At 35.1% G+C, this 22,080-nt stretch overlaps 1 protein-coding gene across 1 annotated transcript; it reads right to left on the reverse strand.

Annotated features, from left to right (window-relative positions):
* Nucleotides 1-15,996: 15,996 nt before the first annotated feature.
* On the reverse strand, nucleotides 15,997-21,949 carry LOC129806255 (bifunctional arginine demethylase and lysyl-hydroxylase PSR). Its single transcript, XM_055854719.1, has 3 exons — nucleotides 21,758-21,949; nucleotides 20,955-21,658; nucleotides 15,997-16,601 (listed from the first exon to the last, which is right to left on the reverse strand). The coding sequence occupies exons 1-3, from the start codon at nucleotides 21,828-21,830 to the stop codon at nucleotides 16,188-16,190; spliced, it is 1,191 nt and encodes a 396-aa protein (XP_055710694.1). The 5' UTR covers nucleotides 21,831-21,949; the 3' UTR covers nucleotides 15,997-16,187.
* Between the last annotated feature and the right edge of the window lie 131 nt (nucleotides 21,950-22,080).

The following is a 22,080-nucleotide window of genomic DNA, read 5'->3' on the forward strand; positions in this document are numbered from 1 at the left end:
CCTGAAAAATTACATTTCCCAAACAAATTCAGTGAAGCTTTACTACTTTTCACCTCTAATTACCTATTTCAAGTATCATTTGTTAGAATTCAAACACAACAGGGACAATTTCCCTTTGAATAATGTTTATGTAAATCGAAAGGCTAGAATTTACGATCTCTTTCGAAGAATTCTTGTGCTTATTTGTCTTCAAATTATATGTATGCAAATATTTTATTAGGCTTGGGGAAATAAATTAATATTCATTAGTAAAGTTTAAAAAGTCTGTGTGAATATAATTTTGCCAAGGCCAAAATGAAATTGCTCGAAATGAAAATGTGTACCTCTTGAACTTGACACAAACTCATTGGGTATAATTAAAGGTTGAAATTCAAATTTGAATTAACGTATTGGTATAACGAATTTTCACTTTTTGGCAATTTATACAATATATATTCACAGCTGACGGAAACAATTGTGAAAATGATGAAGAATGTAGAGAAATGATGTAAGAGCTCACCATTGTGAAAATGAAAATGTAATATGGGGAGTGTCTGGATGATTGTGGCCTATAAAAGATTTTCCTCAACTTTACAGCCTCTCTTTCGTCTTGAAGATGGCACAGGGCTTTTCCCTTTTGGCTTTTTGGACTTTTCTTCTGGGTACATGGCAAAACGTGACAGTTGTGTGTTCAACCACATAAAGTTAATTCAACGAAAATTTCAATAACTTTTATTCCCACATAATTCTCCATGTGTTACACTAAACTTTCATGGGATACCTTTTACCACCCCATCTCTCCTCATCCTTTTTAGCCCCATTATTACTCTGTCAGGCATTACAGGTTTTGAATCTTCACCGTGTGGCATTTCCATTGGGCCTTTACTAACAAAAGGATCCCAGAAATCCCTCTCCGAAAATCCTCATAAATTATTTTGCATACAAGAAAAGAAAATTAATTTATGCCTGTATTGATTTGCCCAGGAGGATATCTAGGATACAAGAAGAGCAAAAAGGTTTCATTAAAATCGCCTTAATTCACTTCTGAATAATATCTTTATCCTGACTTTTCCTTTCTTTTCTCTCTCTCTTCATCCTGCCTTGATGTATTTTTCATTGAGATATTTTTCTGACTCTAGGGAAAAGTTGTGCCATGGAAGAACGCATGCCAGAATATTCTCATCCCCAACCATTTTCCACGGAAGATTAAAACTTCACTTCCAATTAACATTTATGTAATTTACACTGCCGGTATATATCTCTTTTGCTGAGCGAGTTGAGAACTCCGTGGAACAAAAAATAACCTTTGATTTTTCATCTCCATCCCCTATGGCTATTTACACCTCCTCCACTCGACGATGGCACAAGGAAAATAGTTAAAAGCAGCGACGAAGGCAATTCGCGGGGTACTCGAATATTCAACAATCTAACTCTATCAATTCCGCGTTGCTTACTATTAATTACCTGTTTTTTACCAATTTATTACCAAGCCAAAATGACGCAGGGTTTCCCTTAAAATAACTTTAAAAAACGTATAAGGCAAACCATTATTGAATGTAGGTGTCGACCTCCAGGTAGACCTAGCGGAGGATCAACAGGCGTGAGCTGCTACCCTAGGGTGGAACGATAACTTTTCGATACTATCGAATCGATAATATTGACAAATATCTGTTAGATTAAGCCAATATCGACTTTTTACACATTGTAGGACCATTCTTTGTGACATTCTTAAAAGAATATGACCTTTGATAAATATCTACAATAGCTATAAAAAGTGCAGACATCGTTTAAATTTTTCAAAATCTACAGTCGATAGTATCGAACATAAGTCATATGTATGTCACCCCTGGCATTTCTGGATCAGCGAACCCGTTAAGGATAACGATTGAAAATTAATGAATGAAAAAGTCAGTTTCTGATGTTTCTGATAGACAACATCTTACTATCTACAACGCAATTGAAAGATTTTATGGAATCAAGTCCTGTAAGGCTCACTGGATGCAATTCGAACAATTCAACTTAACCGGAACTTATCTCCGGATATTATTAACCGATTCCCATGAACTTTTCATTAAAAACTGAAGTCACCGATTCTTGACCTTGACTTCGCAACTATCAACGTATAACTAGAGGCATGACATAAGGTCATTAACAGAGCCCTCTACACCGCTTGAACGAAAACGAAGCCATTAACGAATTCATAAATTATGAAGGACGATCAAGACCCCGAGACGATTAGTACTCACTATCACCTCCAGATTCGCCTTCAATCGTGTTTTATAGGGGAAAAATAGGGCACCACCAAGCACGGGGTAGCATCGAATACTAGGATTTTTAAATAGATTATTAATTGTGTGAATTTTACGAACTTTTGTTCAATGTTAATAATATTTAAGGGCAGAGAATCGTCAATCAGAGCAAGTGACACTAAAGTTTTTGACACTCAGTTTTTTTCCCAGTGGAGATAGGAAAAATTCCTGCCTCCACCCAGAATCGAACTGTGGACCTCTCGTTAACTAGACGAGTGCTCTACCAACTGAGCTATTAGAGGCCAGATGCTCTGCTTGACTTGCTACATGACCCTAACCAATTGAATTGCGCACTGCATAGATCATTAATCTTCAAATGACAATATCTGTATGAATTCATAGATACTACAGGGATGCTTCTGGTTCTGGCTGGTTCTGTGCTACCCCATGTTCGGTGGTACCTCAGTTGCCCTCATGCCTAGTGGAAAATGCGTACTGCCTTTCTAGATGTTACCTGTCTTCCTTCTCTTTGGAGAGTAAATTGTAATTGTTTCATTGTAACCGTATATGGCCGGACACCCATTACGAACCCCGGGAGGATAAAATCAAGGATCCATCCAGCACCGCTGGGCAATAGGCCAGCAAAATGAGGGATTGAAAAATTGATGAACTGCCTAACTGAAGGTACAACATATTACCTTCACCTCAATCTAAAGGTAACCAGATCAAACGTAACCGAGAAGTCCAGCTACCAGATTTCTGACAGCAGAAATTATTGGGTGTTAATCAAAATGATAGGTTTAGCTACTTGGATTATTTTACAAAAAAAAACGTTAGTGATTAAAAATTATAAGCATGTCTCTATCATCTTAAAGCCTCTACAAATTAGGAGCAATTTTCATCAAAAATTGCTTTTTTGAAGGAATTTGCCTGCAATGCTGTCAAACGTCAAAATTCTGTCAAAAATGCAATTTTTGAAGAAAATTGCTCCCAATGTGTAGAGGCCTTTATAAAAGTTTTCGGAAACCAGAAGTCTTTTTTTCCCTAATAATTTGACCTGCAACTTCGCAGCAAAAAATTCTGAAATACAGTAGACTCTCGCTAATTCGGTTATCTTAAGATCGGGCAACTTTTTAATTCGGACAGCAGTTAGATTTAAATAAAAGTTTGTTGTTTGTTGACTTTTTTCAATTTATGTTAACTTTGTCGCACGAAGCAAATATACTCAAGTGCATACTCAAATTTACTGTACACAGAAAAAAAATATTTTGTAAATTGTTCGTAAATGTTTGTGAATTCCTACTGGGGACTTACGAAGTGCTTTTAAATCGTATAACCAACTAAAATTTTGTAAAAGTTTGTACTTTTTTCACAAACATTATTCGTTACATGACAAGCATCGTTTGTTGTTTTAAAAAAATTTGTTTGTACATTTTTGTTAATAATATTTTGCAAACACTTTTCTGTGTGTTGACAAACATTTACGAACAGATATTTGTAAAACAAGAAAATATGTTCGTCAAGGGATCTACGAACAATGTTTTTGGAAGAAGCACAAAGTTTAACGAACTTTTTTTGTGACTTTTTTTGTGACAAACATTTACAAAAAATTTAACGAAATATTTTTTTCTGAGTAGATTTTCTTATTTGTGTTATGATTTTTTTTGTTATTGAGGGCTTTTAAATGGGTTTTATAAGGAATTCACTATGAACTTCAAACGGTTTTGCTCCAGAATTTTTCCGCAAATTCGAAACGTCGTATATTTTGATCCCAATTGTCCGAATTAGAGAGACTCTACTGTACAGTCAAAAACCGTAACGGCATATTTTTCAAAAATTCAAATTCGTAAAATTACGTCAAAATGTGACGTTATCAAAAAAATTGGAAGGATTGCATATAAATCTTTCTCAATGAATTCGAGCAATAAAACTTTGTGCTCTCTTTTCCCTGTTAAAGACTTTTCTCCACAAAAGTCGATGGAAGAAAACTAAAAGGGAAAATCGTTGTCATTGTAACGAGAATAATTTAGAGTTTGGTGGAATGAGGTAAAAGTTTTCCTCATTAATTAACAGAGTATGGCACATCGTGCGTCTATCAGTGAATATATTTGTGATACAACTTTTGCCCATGATGAAACTACTACCCTCCCCCGTCCCCCCTCAAAAAGCATGTGTAGAAAGTGTTATTTACTCTCCCCTTCTTTGCTCCCATTTTCGCATTACCATGAAAAATACATGTGGTAACTTTTTTTTTTTCGTCCACACATCGTGATTCTCCAGTTCTACAAGCCCCAAAAAGTCTTTTGGGAAGGAGAACTGGTGCCTGAAAATTTATGGAAAATCTCAGGGAATTCAATGTAAAGTGGCTGAAATGGGAGAGAACCTGGCCCGGAGGATGAACAATTGAGTGTATTTGAGAGAAAGTTTTCCATTTTGGGCCAAAATTTATTGAATGATACGTTCGAGGGGTGTCTTTTCTACCTTTTCATGTTAATTTTCATATTTTGCCCCTAAAATAACATTCAACTTTTGTTATAGAAGAAAACACACCATGTGTAATGTATTCCAAATAGAACGTCCTATGACAATGATTTCTTCGACAAGTTAGTCCTTGAGAAAAGTTGCCATTATCATCTCAAATTTTACCCACATTTTCCACCAGCGGAAAATCACTGAAGAAGGTCACTTCTCTTACTTCATTAATATTTCACTGTGTTTGTTGAGCTAAAACGTTCCCTTTTCAACACCCTCGTTTCTACTTTTTTTTTTTGTAAAAGATCGGAAGAGAATCCCCCCTTCAAAAGTGAGTAAATTTAATGGGGAGAACTTCTTTTGAGGGACACTTACCAGATAAAAATGAGAGGTGATACTTGAAGGCGTGAAGCATAAATTTTTAACAATTTCCTAAAATAACTTTTGCGGAGGCACAATAGAACTCAATTGAACCTTAATTTCTTTCCTTTGATATTCTGGAATATATACGTTAGACTTTTTCAATTTAAAAATTTGACAAACATATTTAATGTCAAAGTTTTGACAGCTAGAGCGACATGGAGCGAATAACCCATCAAATCATTGCTCTACCTGCCAATTTTACTCGGAGGTTTTTTGAATTTTAACGGTATATTCTAGTACATTCAGAGAAAATCTACAGATTCTCGGCAGAATTTCTCCCTAGAAAATCTGCCTAACCTCCATTACTTCACAAAAATATTGTTTATTTATGAAGAAACTGTAGAAGTTATAAAGAAAATGGTATGCTCTGCTTAACAAGTATCACCGAGTACACATTTTAGATAAGTAAAAAGTTGCGAGCAAAAATACTAATTTCTTAAAAATCGCCAATTGAATGATACAAAAACACGAAATTTAGGTTGACGTTCTGCTTAAAGTTATCACTTCACTATTCTCTACTTATAGCACGGCGTCGCAGAATTCTTTATTTTATATAAACACTGTGAAATCACCAAGAGAATCACTATTGATTTTTGCAATAAACTTCAGTGAAAAATATTCCATCTTTTCTGACACATCTGTCTGGAAAGTCTGGAATGTAGAAAAATCTACAGAAAATCGGCGAAATATCTACAGAAATTCGTCAGAGTATGCACCAGGATTCGTTAGAAAATCTGCAAAAATTTCTGACGAATTTTGTCCCAAGCCCAAATAAAATTCGTAGGAATATCTACAGATTTCTCGACAGATTTTCGTCAGAGGTGTTGATATTTTCTGCAGAAAACTTAAAGATATCTGACGAAATTATTTGACGGGTAATGATATGCACTAAAAATGAAAACTGATAAACAAAAAGTAAACAATAGTTGAAACTATCAAAATCATGTCAAGTGTTGGGGAAATTCAAACGATTCCACGCTTTAAAACACGTTGAAACACATTTTCTTCTTCTTCTTCCCTTTAAGTTTTATTTCAGGGACCGAACGTCACTCGACATCCACAGAGCCCGCAACATTTTCATTTCTACATTTCCAAAAGCTTTCACAAAAAGCTCACTTTTAATTAAGTTCAAATATTTCGCTGACATTTGTTTATTTTAATTTTTTGTTTTTTTTTTCTTTCATGCACATTGTTCATTATTTTTACTGTTTTTCACTTAGAGCTAAATGATTCCATTTTTGTGGAAAATGTTTTCCCTTTAAAAAAACAAACGAAGGAAATTGAACAAAATTTACTGACACTGACACTCATTTTCTCCGCATGAGGGCACTATTTTCGCCCACGTATGGCGCTGATTACTCTTCTGAGATTTTATTATTCATTTTTTTTAATTAAAGTTTATATCATAAATATCACAAGTCTATCAGGCTGTATAGTCATTTTCTAAAAACCTATAAAAATCAAATTAATCAGAACTACAAACTTTGAAAAGTTTTACCTGTGAAACTTTCAATCATTCTAAATAAAATAAATAAATTATTCAACAAAATATCTGGTCGTATGATTTTCTCGCAGAGCAATGATTTAAATAGTAATTTCGGAATGCAATCACTTGGTGAATTTTCTATCAAAGGTTCTAGACCAGAGTGCCAATGAAAGGGGGAAAAGCATGAGATGGAATGGAAAGTGAAAGGAATGTTCTGGAGAGGAAAAGTCAGGAATTTTTTCATAAATGACGAAAAGCGAGAGAAATGGAAAAAAAATTTCATAAACCAGCTCAACTACCCAATAAAATGGTTTGAATTTAAAATTATGGCAAACACTGAGGGCTGTAAAGTGTCGCCTTTAATTTTCCCATTTTCCCTCTCAATATGAGCGAGGACAAGTGGCGGAAAAGCGGTCCCATCAAATTTTCCCAGGCTGCCTGAAAGGGTACGTTTTTTTTTGGCGAGAATGCGTGCACGCATCATGGATAAAATTACTTTTATGGCAAGTTCTGGAGTAGATAGTCAAAAATTCAATATTTATTTTTCATTTCAAAATATTAAAATGATTTACGCAGTGGTTTGTATTTGAAGTGTACGGAATTTTTTATTTATGAGTTCCATCTCTCTTCACCCTTACTACCCCAAACAATGAAGTGCATTTTGGTATGATTCTTTTTTTAGTTTATATATTTTTTGCGTTTTATATTCCACTCTATTTTGATTGTGATTTTTACACCGCTCTGGAAAATTAAATGCTGCCAAATAAATGCATCAAACTCTCTTGGTGAGAAAATTATTTTGACGGGATTTGACGGATATTGCAAATTGAGTTGCAAATTAATAATTTTAATGCTTCTGAATTGCAGCTTTTTAAGCTATGCACTTTCAGGTAGTTTTTAAGTTAAAGTGGAAATGGATGATATTAAATTACATGACTTTAATACATGTCGCTGTTACACTAATCATTAAGCAAACACAGAACTTTTCGATATTCGGGTGACAGCTGTCAAACAGAGGAAAAACCAAAAAGGAACCCTTACCACATGGGCCTTTATCTTTCATTTTTGGTACCAATCACCCGAATATCGGAGAGCCCAGTGAAGGATTCCCAAAACTGAATATTTATAAATTTTCGAATTCTATGAATTATACAATTTATCTTTTACAGAATAATCGTTTAATATACTTTAAATTCTAATGATATACTAGAAAAAACGTCTCAAAACATCCCATGCTTTACAAAATGTTCGAAATCATGACTCAAGGCTTCTACACACTGGCACGGGGGGCAACTTTTGAAAATATGTTCAAGTGCAAGTTCACATATTCGCCGCGTTAGCGTTGATTGTTCTCCCATTTCGAATTTTCGGTATTCTTGACACTTCAATAGTTAACAATGTCAACAACAAACTAATAACGTTTGCTGCAGAAAGTTAAATTTGGTACAATTTTCTAGAATTCCAGGATGGAAGAACGTTTGTGCTACTGAACAACATACAGTAGACTCTCGCTAATTCGGCTCTTTTAAGATCGGACTACTTTTTAATTCGGGCAGCAGTTAAATTTGAAAAAAAATTCTTGACATTTTTCACATTTGGTTATTCTTGTTAAATGAAGCAAATATGCTCAAAATTTTCATGGTTTTTCTTAGTTATGATGTTATTTTGCATTATTTAGGATTTTCATGGAATTAAGTTTAATATCGGTATGTAAACTTGATATATAAGAATGTAGATGAACAAAAAGTCGTTGCATTTCAAATAGTTTGACACCCGAATTTCTGTCTAATTCGGGTGACATTTGGGTCCCAATTGCCTGAATTTAAGAGAGTCTACTGTATTAGTAGGAATTTGACAACACAACGCGCGTCCAACTGGGTCAACTTTTTCAAATGTCACTTTTTTGCTTAATCTTCAGCGCAATAAGACCATAAATTTTCTCTCAGTAAATTAATTCCAATAATATCTGAAAGCTATTCTCTAATTGCCTATTAAAGTGTTTAATTAAATCGTTGTTTATAGTTGACTGGTGTACATTATCAATTTATTTCTGCGTAAGTTGGACGAACGAAAAGAGTTTTTTTTTTAAACTTGTCCTTTGAGCCTTATGTTAATACAGTAGAGCCCCGCTATAGGCCATATTTGGTTCCAGATTTGACACTTGGGTCGCACTATAGTCCATGTCATTTTTTAAAATTATCAACGACTTTTAGTATTGAAATTGCTCGATGGCTTCCACTTTCTTTGCGATTGTGGTACTTGTTCTCGCTCTCTTCATTATGGATCAGAATTATCACAACTACTCAATAAAGTTTGCCAAAAATAATAAAAAATAATTATGACAACATTGCATGTCGCGTACTAAAAAACATAACTTCGGTGATTTGAAATCAACGGTCGATAGATTGTGGACTATAGAGCGATGGCCTATAGCGGGACTATACTGTAATACGATTCAGAAAGCAATTAATACGAACAGTAATATCTTACTCATCGTATTGCTCCACTAGTGTGTACTCTTTCTAACACACGTGATATTACATTTGAATTTTGAATATTATATACCTCTCTCTCGGGCTTTTCTTAATATTAATATTAATCTTATATATGACACCGCGGTCAAGCTTTAGGAGTACTGGGGGAAAAGGGAAAGTGTCCTGTTTTTATATTACGGAGTCACATTTATTCAGAAATATAGGAAAATTTAGTCATTATGAAACTTGGGATCGTGCAAAGCATGGGCACTTTTCCTTATAGTGTATGCAATTAATCTACAAGTATTTAATATGAATCCACAAGTAATTTTGTAATAAAATACAATCCTCATTTCCTCTCTCTTAATAACCCAAATTATAATATAATTGAATTGGATATCTAATCTAAAGCACAGCATAAATTTTAGTGCATATTGTAATTCTATATATGAATTAATAATACTGCTGAAACTAGAACAATTCAATTGATTTCCCCGGTATATGTTGTATTGCTCATTTTCAGTCAGATTTATGGTGGAAGATACTCCAATTCGTCGGCAAATTAATTCAATCTGACTGATTTGTTTGCCGAGCGATTGAGTTTGTGGGCTCGACGGATTTCGCGGCATCGTCAGCAAAAACCCGGCACGAGTGTGTGGCTGGGGGATTTGCCTTGGTTATCTGTACACTCAGATGATTTCGACAGTGAGAGCGAAGGGATGTGTGTGGCTATGGGAGGAAAAAATGCGCCCATAAAGCATCGTCATTTGTCTCATGACGAATTCATGCTCGCGTGTATGATATTTGAAGCATAACTATTTCGGCCTAGATTCAGCCCTTGTGGCTCCCTCTCGGATTTTCGGTGCAGGGGGTGACCCTATAGCCGGATGTGGGATGGAAGGACACAGAGAGACCGGCGGAGATGATATCAAATGGACCGAATGCCATTATCATTAACTTATCTCTATAGGCTCTTGTTTTATTTTTATATCCAATTTTTGTCGTCACTTTTTCTCATGTTCCCAAATTTATCTGCTCTACTGCTTCTATGGTGAATTATGCGAAGGGATGAGCTCTATTTTTTATTGAAAATCAATGATTTCCAGGGGGTTGATTTCGACTATCTCATGTTTGACTCCTTATATACTTTACTCCATGCAAGCTCAAGAGATATTCTCATGACAAAAGAAGGAAAAAAATAGGAAGCCTGAGGAAAATTTCTCCAGAGAGGTGGTTTTTGGAGGCTAAAGAGAATTCCTACATGGTTGTAAAATAGAGAGAAGGAATTATTCGTTGGAAAGTTATTACAGGTAAATCATCGTTCTCTTGCATAAAACGTCGCGCTCTAGAAAATCTTCGTGGTGGTCGATGATTTAATGGCAGTTGTATTTTCTCCCAACGATGCTCCTGCAAATTTATCTCCCATAATGGCCAAAATAATTTACACACAATATCTGCCGAAGAAATATTATGTCTTTGTTGGAAATTTGTCTCTTCAACACTTCCCATGTCCCTTTTCTATATTTATACTAACGATATCCCCATGGGAAATTACCACAAAAATCATCAGAAATCGACTCATTTTCCCAAAACCACAAGAAAACTCGAGAAAACTCTTTGGCATTCTTGACGCTTCCATCGCCAATTGTTCTAACTACTTTTTGATTATTTTTTATAAAAGCTGGCGCCAATATCTCATTCACGATTGCTGCGCCTTCTGGCGGAAATTTAACTTTTGGCTAACTTCATGTCTATGTCAGTTTCTGTCATTAAATTACTCATTCTCATCAAGGCACTTGCACGAGTAACAATATTCACACTTCCTTTAATTCCTGAATAATTCAAGATTTACTGTGATATTCTTTTAACAAGTATAGTTATATCAATTCTTAGATTAGGTAAACTATATATTTTTGGTCATTCGAGCCGGATTCTACGATGACTAACGAAAGATATAAATAGAAGTCTCATGTATTACCATTACATTGTCATTATACAGGTAAACAATAACATTAATTGGTCATTTGAGCTGGATTCTGTGATAACCAACATATGTATTCCTCAGACAATCAAATTACAGATTGCATTCAGCTTATTAAGTTTTCTATTACAGTTTCTGGCAATATCCCAACGAATTCAATGCCCATGGATCTTCTACCAACTAGCTTTAATAAAATCACTGTGGTTTTGATAAATTTGTCCAATTAAATAAGTCCAATAAGTATATCCAGAACGATGTTGAGAAAAGGAATCACTTAAGTGAATTCAAGTCAAGACAATACATTCGATAAGCATTAAGTAACTTTAAATTATAAAGCAAGAAAAATATAAAACTTGTACTACATTAATTTAAGCAAAACTAAAAATCAAATGTTTACAACCAGAAGGATTTATTTTACTAAGGTTGTACTGTGGTCTTGCAATATCTACTGTTAGAACAATAGTTGATTCAAGCGACAATCCACGAGATTAAACACCCACAGAACTTCCTCAAACCCTTGGCTAAAAAACCTCCTGACCCATCTCTTCGCTGGAAAGTGATGATTGCTTACGGCAGCTGTGATTCTTATAGCCCAACTGGCTGTAGCATAAGATAGCCAGAGTATAGACCTAGCAAATTTGAACTCTATACCTTCCCCCATATCTCTTACGATTTCACCGAAGAGACGAAGGGGGACTGAACGGATTTATGGCTGGGAAGAAGCCCCGAGGACTACCATATAAAATTCCATCGAACTTGTGGGCCCAGTTTCCCTAAAAGCGCTCCGAAGGTCAGGGGTTGAAAAAAGTTTTTAAAAGCACCATTAGCGTAAGCTTTTGCGTATCCTGAATGGGATGTTTGATTTAAATAGGGTTGTTTTTTTTCTCTTTCTGCACAACAGTGCATCTGTTTGGCCACATGAGTCCATCCAGTGCTTAAGAATTCATATCACGTTTCCCAGGGATAAAGCACTCCATCCCCAAAAGAGCCATTCCCCCATTTCAAGCGGGCGGACCTTTGGTTTTTGTTTTAGGAGATCGATTTCATTAAGAATCTCGTAACACTGAGAAAAATATCGTTTTTCATAGAGTACTTTATGTTATTCTTTTTCGACAACTCTCAATCTCAAGTTCCAATTTACCCTGCAACCGCTATTTGAAGAAATAGAGAGATTTTGTATGAATAGATTGCAGCAAAGTGAGATGAAAGCAAAATTATTTCAATGTTATGAAATATTCTAGTTAGAATATATTTTATGCCTTCATCAAATTGAATTTATGAATCCTTCACGAGGGGCAACTCATTTGTAGGATGGCTGCTTTTCGTGTTCTTTGAAATTATCTCTTTTTAACGCTTCTCGGGTTAAAAGGTATCTTTCTTCAGAATTTTTTAGTTCTGTGCAACTTTTCTCGAACGGAGTGCGAAACTTTTCTCCAGATTTCGAGAGTGCCGCATAACCTTTCTCAGTTCAAGGTTTTTTTTTGGGTTCTGTAAAACCTTTCCCAAGGTTCCTTAGGTTCTGTGAAACCTTTCTCAAGATTTCGTGAGTTCCGCAAAAACCTTTATTAAAATTTCTGATTCTGCGAGATCGTTCTCAGAGTCTCCTAGATCCTGCGAAACCTTTATCAAGACTTCTCGAATTGTGCAAAACTTTGCCCAAGGTATTTAGGTGCTGCGAAACATTTATCAAGGTTTCTCGAATCCAGCAAAACATTGCCCAAGTTTCCTTAGGTTCTACGAAACCTTTATCGAGGGTTTACGAATTCTAAAAAACTTTTCTCAAGGTTTCTCGAAGTCTCTAAAATTTTTCTCAAGGTTTCTCTGGTTCTGCGAAATCTCTACCACGGTTCCTCGAATTCTGAAAAACTTTTCTCATAGTTTCTTAGGTTCTGTGAAACCTTTATGAAGGCTCCTCGAATTCTGCAAAACTTTTCCCAATGTTTCTTAGGTTCTGCAAAACTTTCATCAAAGTTCTCAGGTTCTGCGAAACCTTTATGCAATTTTTCTCGAATCCTACAAAACATTTCTCGAAGTTTCTTAGGTTCTGTGAAACCCTTATCAAGGCTCCTCGTACTCTGCAAAACTTTTCTCAAGGTTTTTTAGGTTCTGCGAAACCTTTACCAAGGTTCCTCGAATTCTGCAAAACTTTTCTCACAGTTTCTTAAGTTCTGTGAAACCTTTATCCAGGCTCCTCGATTTCTACAACCTTTTCTCCAGGTTTTTTAGGTTCTGCAAAACTTTCATCAAAGTTCTCAGGTTCTGCGAAACCTTTATGCAATGTTTCTCGAATCCTACAAAACATTTCTCGAGATTTCTTAGGTTCTGCGGAATCCTTATCAAGGCTCCTCGCATTCTGCAAAACTTTTCTCAAGGTTTTTTAGGTTCTGCGAAACCTTTACCAAGCTTCTTCGAATTCTGCAAAACTTCTCTTAATTTCTTAGGTTCTGCGAAGCCTTTATCCAGGCTCCTCGATTTCCACAACCTTTTCCCTAAGTTTCTTAAGTTATCAAGGCTCCTTGTATTCTGCAAAACTTTTCTCAGGGTTTTTAGGTTCTGCGAAACCTCTACCAAGGTTCCTCTAATTCTCCAAAACTTTTCTCAAGGTTTTTGTAGGTTCTGTGGAACCTTTCTCAAGGCTCCTCAAATCCTGCAAAACTTTTCCCAAGGTTTCTTAGGTTCTACGGAACCTTTATCAACCTATTCGGTGCTAAAATCTATTTTTAAAAAAAATCTTAACAAACTAAAAAATAAAAAATAATAATAATAAAACTGTAATTTAAGTATTAATGTAAAATTTATATTTTAATGTTATGAAAATCAAATTTCGAAGATTATTCGGTACATAAGTACATATTGATTTTTCAATCAGCATTTAATTCACCCTCGGTAAATTAACTAATGGTTTATTTTGCAAATGAATCCCCTATCTCTATCATGTCCAGAATTAATAAATTCTTCAACAGATCGAGAGATTTGCGACAATTCCGTGCTGTAAAATATCACCGGAAAATATGGTTTAATGTTGAGAGTTAACTTGGTGTGCAAATGAATTGATAATGCTAAATGAATTTATTAAATTAAAAAGCCATTGCAATAATTTTCAGGCAAAAAGGGTGGCAGCAGATAGAGAGTATTTTGTGCTCAGATTATTTGCATAATCTATTTAAGAGAGTGTTGAAATAATAAATTTCACCTTTGTTCCGTCGCTAATTGCACGTGGAAGGTATTTCAAGGAATCTGCACAAGCTTCACAGGAGAGATTTTTTTTCTATTGTGATTGCAAAATTTCTCGTGTATTCTATTGGATAAATATTTGCACGCTGTGCCATGAATACCAAAAAATAGAAGGATATATCGAAAGCGATGATGTGTTGAAGACAGAAAAAAAAGGGGTGAAAATGGAATTTCAACCGTACTTTTAACAGAATTGTTTATGAAACGAACCCAATAACCAATTTGCTTTGAATTATTTTTTTAGGAATGCCGTAGGAGATTCCAACAATGGTCCATTTTTTTAATTAACTTAACAAAAGAGTGAATGTCAATTCGCATTCCTAACATTTTAATTTAGGAAATTGTTCATGGAACATGTGCCCAAAAAATATTCCCATGTGTCCTCGGAATTTTCTTTGGAATGTCATTGGACATTCCAAAGAATATGTACAGTAAAGTTCCTTTGTGAATGTCTCCAAGACATAAATGGCAATTTTTCTTTATAAAATGAGTATTTAACGAGAACATTACTAAGTGAACCAGAACGTTTTTAAAGAAATGTAATTAAAGAATCCATCTGAAGTCCGTAGACAAATTCATTTCTAGAATTCTTTCTGAAGTAAAACGCACTTTGCAATCTAAGATAATAATTTGTAAAAAGTTGCTTATCAATCTACGCGTAATCTAAGGTACTTTGAAATATTCCATGAAATGTCCTTGAAATTTCTACCGGAAATCCAAGGAAAAATCCGTTGCTTCAAGTTTTTGTAAAATCAAAAATACTTCTTTCTAAGCTCAGAACGTCTTGTATAACATTATTTATACAGAACAATAAAAACCTACCTTTTTCGGAGTATCCATTGGAATGTCCTTCGAAATTCTATCAAAAATCCAAGGAAAAATCCGTTGCTCCAAATATTTGTAAAATAAATGACAATTTTTATCCTGGACAATGTTTTGTGCAGAATAAATCGAAGATTTCTCATAAAATTCCATAAAACGAACCTTCCAAGGAGTATCCATTGGAATGTCCTTCGGAATTCTATCGAAAATCCAATGAAAAATCTTTTGCTCCAAATCTTTACAAAATGAATGACAATTTTTATCCTGGACAATGTTTTGCGCAGAATAAATTGAAGCTTTCTCATAAAATACCACAAAACGAATCTTCCTCGGAGTATCCATTGGTATGTCCTTGGAATTTATATCGGAAAGCCAAGGAAAAATCCGTTGCTCCAAATCTTTGCAAAATAAATGACAATTTTTATCCTGGACAATGTTTTGTCCAGAACAAATCAAAGCATTCTCGTAAAATTCCACAAACCCAACCTTCCTCGGAGTATTCTTTGGAATGTCATTGGAATTTCTACTGAAAGTCCAAGGAAAAATCCGTTGCTCCAAATCTTTGCAAAATAAATGACAATTTTTATCCTGGACAATGTTTTGTCCAGAATAAATCAAAGCATTCTCGTAAAATTCCACAAAACGAACCTTCCTCGGAGTATCCATTGGTATGTCCTTGGAATTTCTACTGAAAGTCCAAGGAAAAATCCGTTGCTAAAATTTTTCGAGAAACAAAATCAAATTTTCCTTTATAAAGATACCAGAAAACCAACTGTCCTCAGAGTATTCCTTGGAACGTCGTAGGAAATTCCAACGAACGTCCCTGGACAAGTCCTATCCACCTAAAAAAAACTTCAAATAAAAGGCAATTCTTCATTTTTCTCGCATTGTTTTCTTTTTTTACTTCCTCCACAAAATATCTCGGCGAATACTTTAGGGTGTATCTTTCATTAAATATTTTTACAGGAATTGATATAATATTGTCGGTGTAGGATTATATAAAAGTTCCCGAGGAGACATCAATCGAAGAGGTTGCTACAAAAAAAACCAAGAAAATTCGCGCGCGTCTACTCTGCTGTATTTCCATCATCAGCATGTAGTCGTCGTTTCTTCTTCTTGTGAGCCGTCAGACTCTCCTGGCCACTGTCCGAGGACCTAGATTCACTCTCATCCTCATCGCTCGAATCCGAGCTGGAGGAAGAACTCGAGTTGCTAGAACTATCCGAAGCCACTCCAGTGCTCTGTTGTAAATTCACCTCGGATGCCAATTTGGCCAATTCAGGCTCCTTCTCTTGTAGCACCTTGTACCACTTTCGGGACAATTTTGGCCTACCACGCACCGTCTTGTGCCACACCACCGGAAAATTCGTTCTGCTGCAGAAATTCTGCGTCACAGCGATCGTATCATCGAGATTTAGCACCACGTGCCACCAACCTCCTGGCACAAACACTGTCTCTCCGGGCTTCTGCAGGATCTCCACCTGGAAATTGTTCCATGGCAGAAAAGTCCGAAATTAACTCGGATTTTCCCTTTTATCTACCCACTATTTTGATTTTTTTTGCTATTTCTTTTCAATAAAAATCGGTTAGCCGAGACACATACCATGTGCTATAAAATTATAGCAACTTAAGCTAATACACTGCATCATCGCTAAATCGACAAATAATCTCCTTGTCATATTCCTTTGCACTCCATAGCATCCTCAAAGTTTATTTGATGCTATTCAAGCATCCTAAATGCCATAAAAATCTGGGAACGGGAGTGGATTCGAACCCGGGACACTTGCATCATACACTTAGCGCTCTATAACTCAGCCCATTCCGTGCTACAGAAAATACTTTTTCAAATTAGTTTTTTTTATTTCAATTAACTAAATTTCTTTCACAAATTTTTAGTAGTTCTGTACCACCATCAATTTTGGATTTCACTTATCGTAACTTCAAAAAAATTCAAAGCAGTAAATTATGTAAAAATGGGCGAAATTTCTTAGATTTTCTTTCTTGTGCCAAAAAATAAAGACACATAAGAAAATTGTGGCTCTCGTTTTATAATTGCTTTTTCACAAAAGATGAATACAGGAGCTTTGGATAAGCTCTTCTAAGACAGTGTTTTTTTTTGTTCAGTTGATAGCGACTGTAAATAGAAACAAGAAGAACCACTCTAAGTACTTGCTTATATTCTGCCAAACGACTACAGAATACGAGATTTGGATGTCAGGAAGATTATTTCATCCTTAAACAAAATTCGTTTTGCTTCCTTTTCCTTGATAAAAATATATGTACTTAATAATGTGGATAAAAGGCATAATTTTTTCCACTAATCGAGCTTTCTTCAATTTTTTTTTCAAAAGGATATTTAATATAGTGGTACAGTGTCTTTATTTATTAAGATATTTTTTATACCTCACTGTAATATGTTTATGCTTATTGAGAAATTCCAATAAATCGTTCTTTGTATAGCTCATTGATTTATAAGCAACATCTTTCCAAGAATTTTTGTAAAGACAAAATTTGACTAATCGAGATTTTTGCACGAAGAATCAAAGCAATAAATAAATAAATAAATTAGGGCAAGAAAAATTTAATATAATTGGTACGACATAAGTCGCCACCTATCGGGAATTACATTTTATAGCAACTTTATGGATGTCATCAGACAACACCACCGTAAGTCACCATTACGTCAGAAGGAAAACAACATTCTCAGTTAAAAAATTCAACCATTGCGTTTTAATTCAGAAAATATCTTAGAAATCTGTCCATCAGATCAGATGATGGACTCCATCTATCTTGAATTAGTTGTTAAATAAATTTAGTTCAACGTATACACTGTGCGTTTTATCATCGAGAATCGATAGAACGAGGAGAGAGAAAACGGCGGTACTTTTTCCAGGATAATGGCTACTTCCTTCAGGAAATTACATATATTGTGGTGCAGTATCTTTACTTATTGCTATACTTTTTATGGCTCATTGTAATGTGTCTCGGATTAACGAAAAATTCCAGGAAAAAAAATTATAGCTCAATCATTTATAGCAACATCCTTCCAAGGATTTTTGTAAAGGCAGAGTTTCACAAATCGAGCTCTTTGCGCGAAAAATCAAAGCAATAAATAAATAAATTAATTAAGGCAAAAGGAAATTTAATATAATGGTGCAGTGTCTTTACTTAATCCAATACTTTTATGGCTCATTACAATGTGTCTCGGATTACTGAAAAATTCTAGTAAATATTTTTTTATAGTTCTGTGATTTTATGGCAACATCTTTCCAAGAATTTTTATGAAGGCAAAGTTTGACTAATCTAGTTTTTTGAGCGAGAGATTATGACAGTAAATAAATAAATTAGGGCAAGAGGAAATTTAATAATAATGGTGCAATACCTATTTATTCCAATAGTTATTATGGAACATTTCAATGTGCCCCTTATTAATGAAAAATTCCAGCAAATATTTTTTTATAGCTCAATCATTTATAGCAATATCCTTCCAAGAATTTTTGTGGAGCCAGAGTTTCACAAATCGAGTTTTTGCGTGAAAAATCAAAGGAATAAATAAATAATGGCAAGAGAAAATTTAATATAGTGATGCAGTGTCTTTACTTATTCCGATATTTTTTATGGCTCACTGCAATGTGTCTCGGAATAATGCAAAATTCCAGCAAATATTTTTATATTGATCAATCTTTTATAGCAATATCTTTCCAAGAATATTTGTGAATACAGTTTCACAAATCGAGCTTTTTGCGCCAAAAATCAAAAGAATAAATAAATAACTAAGATAAGAGGAAAATTAATAGAGTGATGCAGTGTCTTTACTTATTGCGATACCTTTTATGGCTCATTCCAATGTGTCTCGGATTAATGAAAAATTCCATTAAATATTTTTTATAGCACAGTTATGTATGGCAACTTCTTTCCAAGAACTTTTTAAAATGCAAAATTTCAGATTCAAAATAAACATTATTTTTCTAAAATTTTTGTCTCACTTTTTTTAGTTGTTGATGATTGCAAAACAACTTTGGTTCAAGTATGAGGTGCTATAATCACAATTATGCTTAACTATTTTAAATTATGTCGATTGAATTGACGGAAATAACTAACTTTTTACTTTATCGCAGATTCAATGGAAATGTTTCGAACCAGAGATATCGTTTAAGTAAATTAACCTAAAAATCGAGGTTTGTGTCTTTGATATTGTTAATTTTTTTATGGAAAGAGGCTTATCTGCTGCATATATGCAATTATTCCTTTTTATTGTATTTATGGTAAAAAAATACAATATTTAAAATTCATTATTTCCCACTATTCTATAAATAATCATATTTTTGTATTGGATTTTTTTTTTCGGTGCGTTTATTTGCTAAATTGTGAATTGGCTAAGTTAAAATATCCAATCAAAACGCTTCAAATCTTCATTTTTTTTAGTTTTTAGGAGGAAAATGTACATTAAGCTCTTCAAAGACTGATTTTGTAAAGCCTAAGTGTTCGAAACTTTCGAACATCGCTTAGAAAGCTTTTCGAAGATGGATTGTACGCCAAAATATTAGTCAAATGAACGGCGTGATAAAACTCACTGGGACATTTTCATTTCAAAAGGGAAATTTCGAATCAATCTACCCATGTTTGAATGCTCTATCACAAAATATTTTTAATTACATATATTAATTTTTATTTTTAAATATATTTCAGAAAATAAGAGATTTCAAAAGGCGTAAAATTAACATTAAAAAATGTTGATATATTTTTACACCTAAAAAGTGTTAAAGTTATGACGAAAAAAGCTAATCGTAGCCTCTTTTTTTCTCAGTGTTGCATAGTTTTCAATTTCATAAGTTTTGTTGAATACATATTGTATATCGCGTTGTTTTGTTAAGTTTTGAATTAATAATAGAAACAAGTGTGCTAAAGACGTTACGGAGCTGATTAACAAAAATTTTTATACGGAAATTTGTCGTAACTTCACCAAAAATGAAATTTCGACAAATACAGATAACTTTTTATTAATGAAGGACAGGGTTATAAAATTTTATTTTTTTTTTTCAAATGAGATGAATAAACGAAATCACGGAAATCACACAAATCCTAAATATGTATTTTTCTCAAAATCGCAATAAAATTCCGATAGTTGTTGATGAAAGCGACGATTTAAGACCCCAAAAAGCACGTGAAACACAGAAGAAACTTTGAAACATACGACAAACATGGAAATATAAATTTGCATTCCGATTATTGCTGTTTTCACCTCCAAAAGAGCGATAAAATTGATAATAATTATTTACAATGGAATCTGAAATCTCTCTCCAGAAGCCTCAAAATTATTTCCAAGCAGGAAAATCTTGAGAAAAAATTGTGGAAAGCGAAGAATGGTAAAAAGCGAGTGAAACACAATTGAAGCGAAGAAACACGTATTGAAAATGGGAGTTTTTGACTAATTTTGTGACATTAATTTTTACAAAAACCAAAATGTAATCAACAAAAAAATAAGGGTAAATTTAAGAAGTAAATTGTTATCAAAAAAAATTTTAAGCACTTGAGATACTGAAAATATAGAAGAAACACAAAACAGTGGGGAAACACGAAACATATTTCAGCAATTTTTTGTTTCAGTAGTTTTTCCTAATTTCCTCACATAATTTGTTAGTATAAAAATCAAAGGGGCGCTAAGACGTTCAGCTATATTTCCCGGGAACATTGCAATTTCATCAGAACGATCAGAACGGTCGTAGTATAATTATTTGATAGTTATTTGGGCTAAAAAGTGAACATGAAGCATATGCAGCATGAAAGCCATGAAGCATGATAGAAACGTCGGTCAGAGGAAAGAATTTACTCACCGGCTTGCAGTCCTGTGGCCAGTTGGGATCCTTAGTCTTTGGATAGATCACCCGGAACCACGTAATGGCCTCATCCCGCTGCTTCCCACCGTCGCAGCTGGTGACTTTGAGGAGCTCCTTGGGCGTATGCGTAGGAAAGAGGCACCATCTCTTGTGTCCCACCACGAGGGCATTCCAGGCACTAGTCCCCAGCGGATCGATGTGAATACCCGTACCGGACCTGGCTGGACCCATTACGAACCACCGATACGGCGGTCGACGCCTGTCTCCGGCGTATTTGAACAAATCGTCCCGGAAGTACTTTGGCACCGTGTAATCCTCCAGGAGCTTCCGGCGTCGATGGTGTTCCCCAAAGCCACTGTCAAAGATGTACAGGGGACTGTCGTCGCGGGTGGAGCGCATGTAGTCAATGTAGTACTTCATCTTCATCTTGACACTGTAGCCCTCATTGTCCTCGCCACACTTGAAACGCTGATTCCTGTACTTCTTGGCCAGACGCTGCATCGTCCACTTCTCCAGTGCCTTCCAACCCTCCTGCAGCCCTGTGATCACCACAGGCTTGTACGGAGCCTCAAAATCCCGGATAAACTCCTGGCAGTCCACTTCTCTGCCCCCAATGCGCTCTGCATTGTCCGTAAAGTGGCGGAATGGCTCAAAATTCTCCGCATACCCCAACTGACTCCATGCACCCTTATCATTGAGCTCTGTGGCCCCCGGAAGTGCCCCAAAAACCCCCAAAATTCCCATTATTTGACAGCACTTTGGTGGCATGTGACACTGGAACCAGGAGAAAATCTACTCACCAGGACGTGCCTTGCGTTTTGTCTCCCTCACACGCTTCTTCGATCGATGGGACAGACGGTATTCTTCAGTCATTGTACCTCTCCAAACGTATAAAATGGCTAAATTTCACAAAAATAATCACAAAATCCGGCGAGGTCACTTCACCACTTCTTCTTCTTCTTCACGAGGCTTTTTCGCATGCAAAAAAATCCTCGATGGTGGCTCCCCTGGCGGGAATTCATCCATCCTGGATAAAATCAAAAAATCCCTGGGATAGAAAAACCGTTGGGAAGATTTCCTTGAAAATTGCACCATAAATTTCATAGTGGACCAACCCAAAGGG

This window comes from Phlebotomus papatasi, chromosome 3 (assembly GCF_024763615.1).
Source record: "Phlebotomus papatasi isolate M1 chromosome 3, Ppap_2.1, whole genome shotgun sequence".
In the NCBI taxonomy this organism is placed as follows: Eukaryota; Metazoa; Arthropoda; class Insecta; order Diptera; family Psychodidae; genus Phlebotomus; species Phlebotomus papatasi.

Bases quoted from the DNA above. Each gene is read 5' to 3' on its own strand.
- LOC129806255 (XM_055854719.1), bottom strand. From the start codon at position 21,830: ATGACTGAAGAATACCGTCTGTCCCATCGATCGAAGAAGCGTGTGAGG. The intron at 21,659-21,757 runs GTGAGTAGATTT...CGGGGGCCACAG, and splicing joins AAAACGCAAGGCACGTCCTG to AGCTCAATGATAAGGGTGCA. The intron at 16,602-20,954 runs GTGAGTAAATTC...AACAATTTCCAG, and splicing joins GGCCACAGGACTGCAAGCCG to GTGGAGATCCTGCAGAAGCC.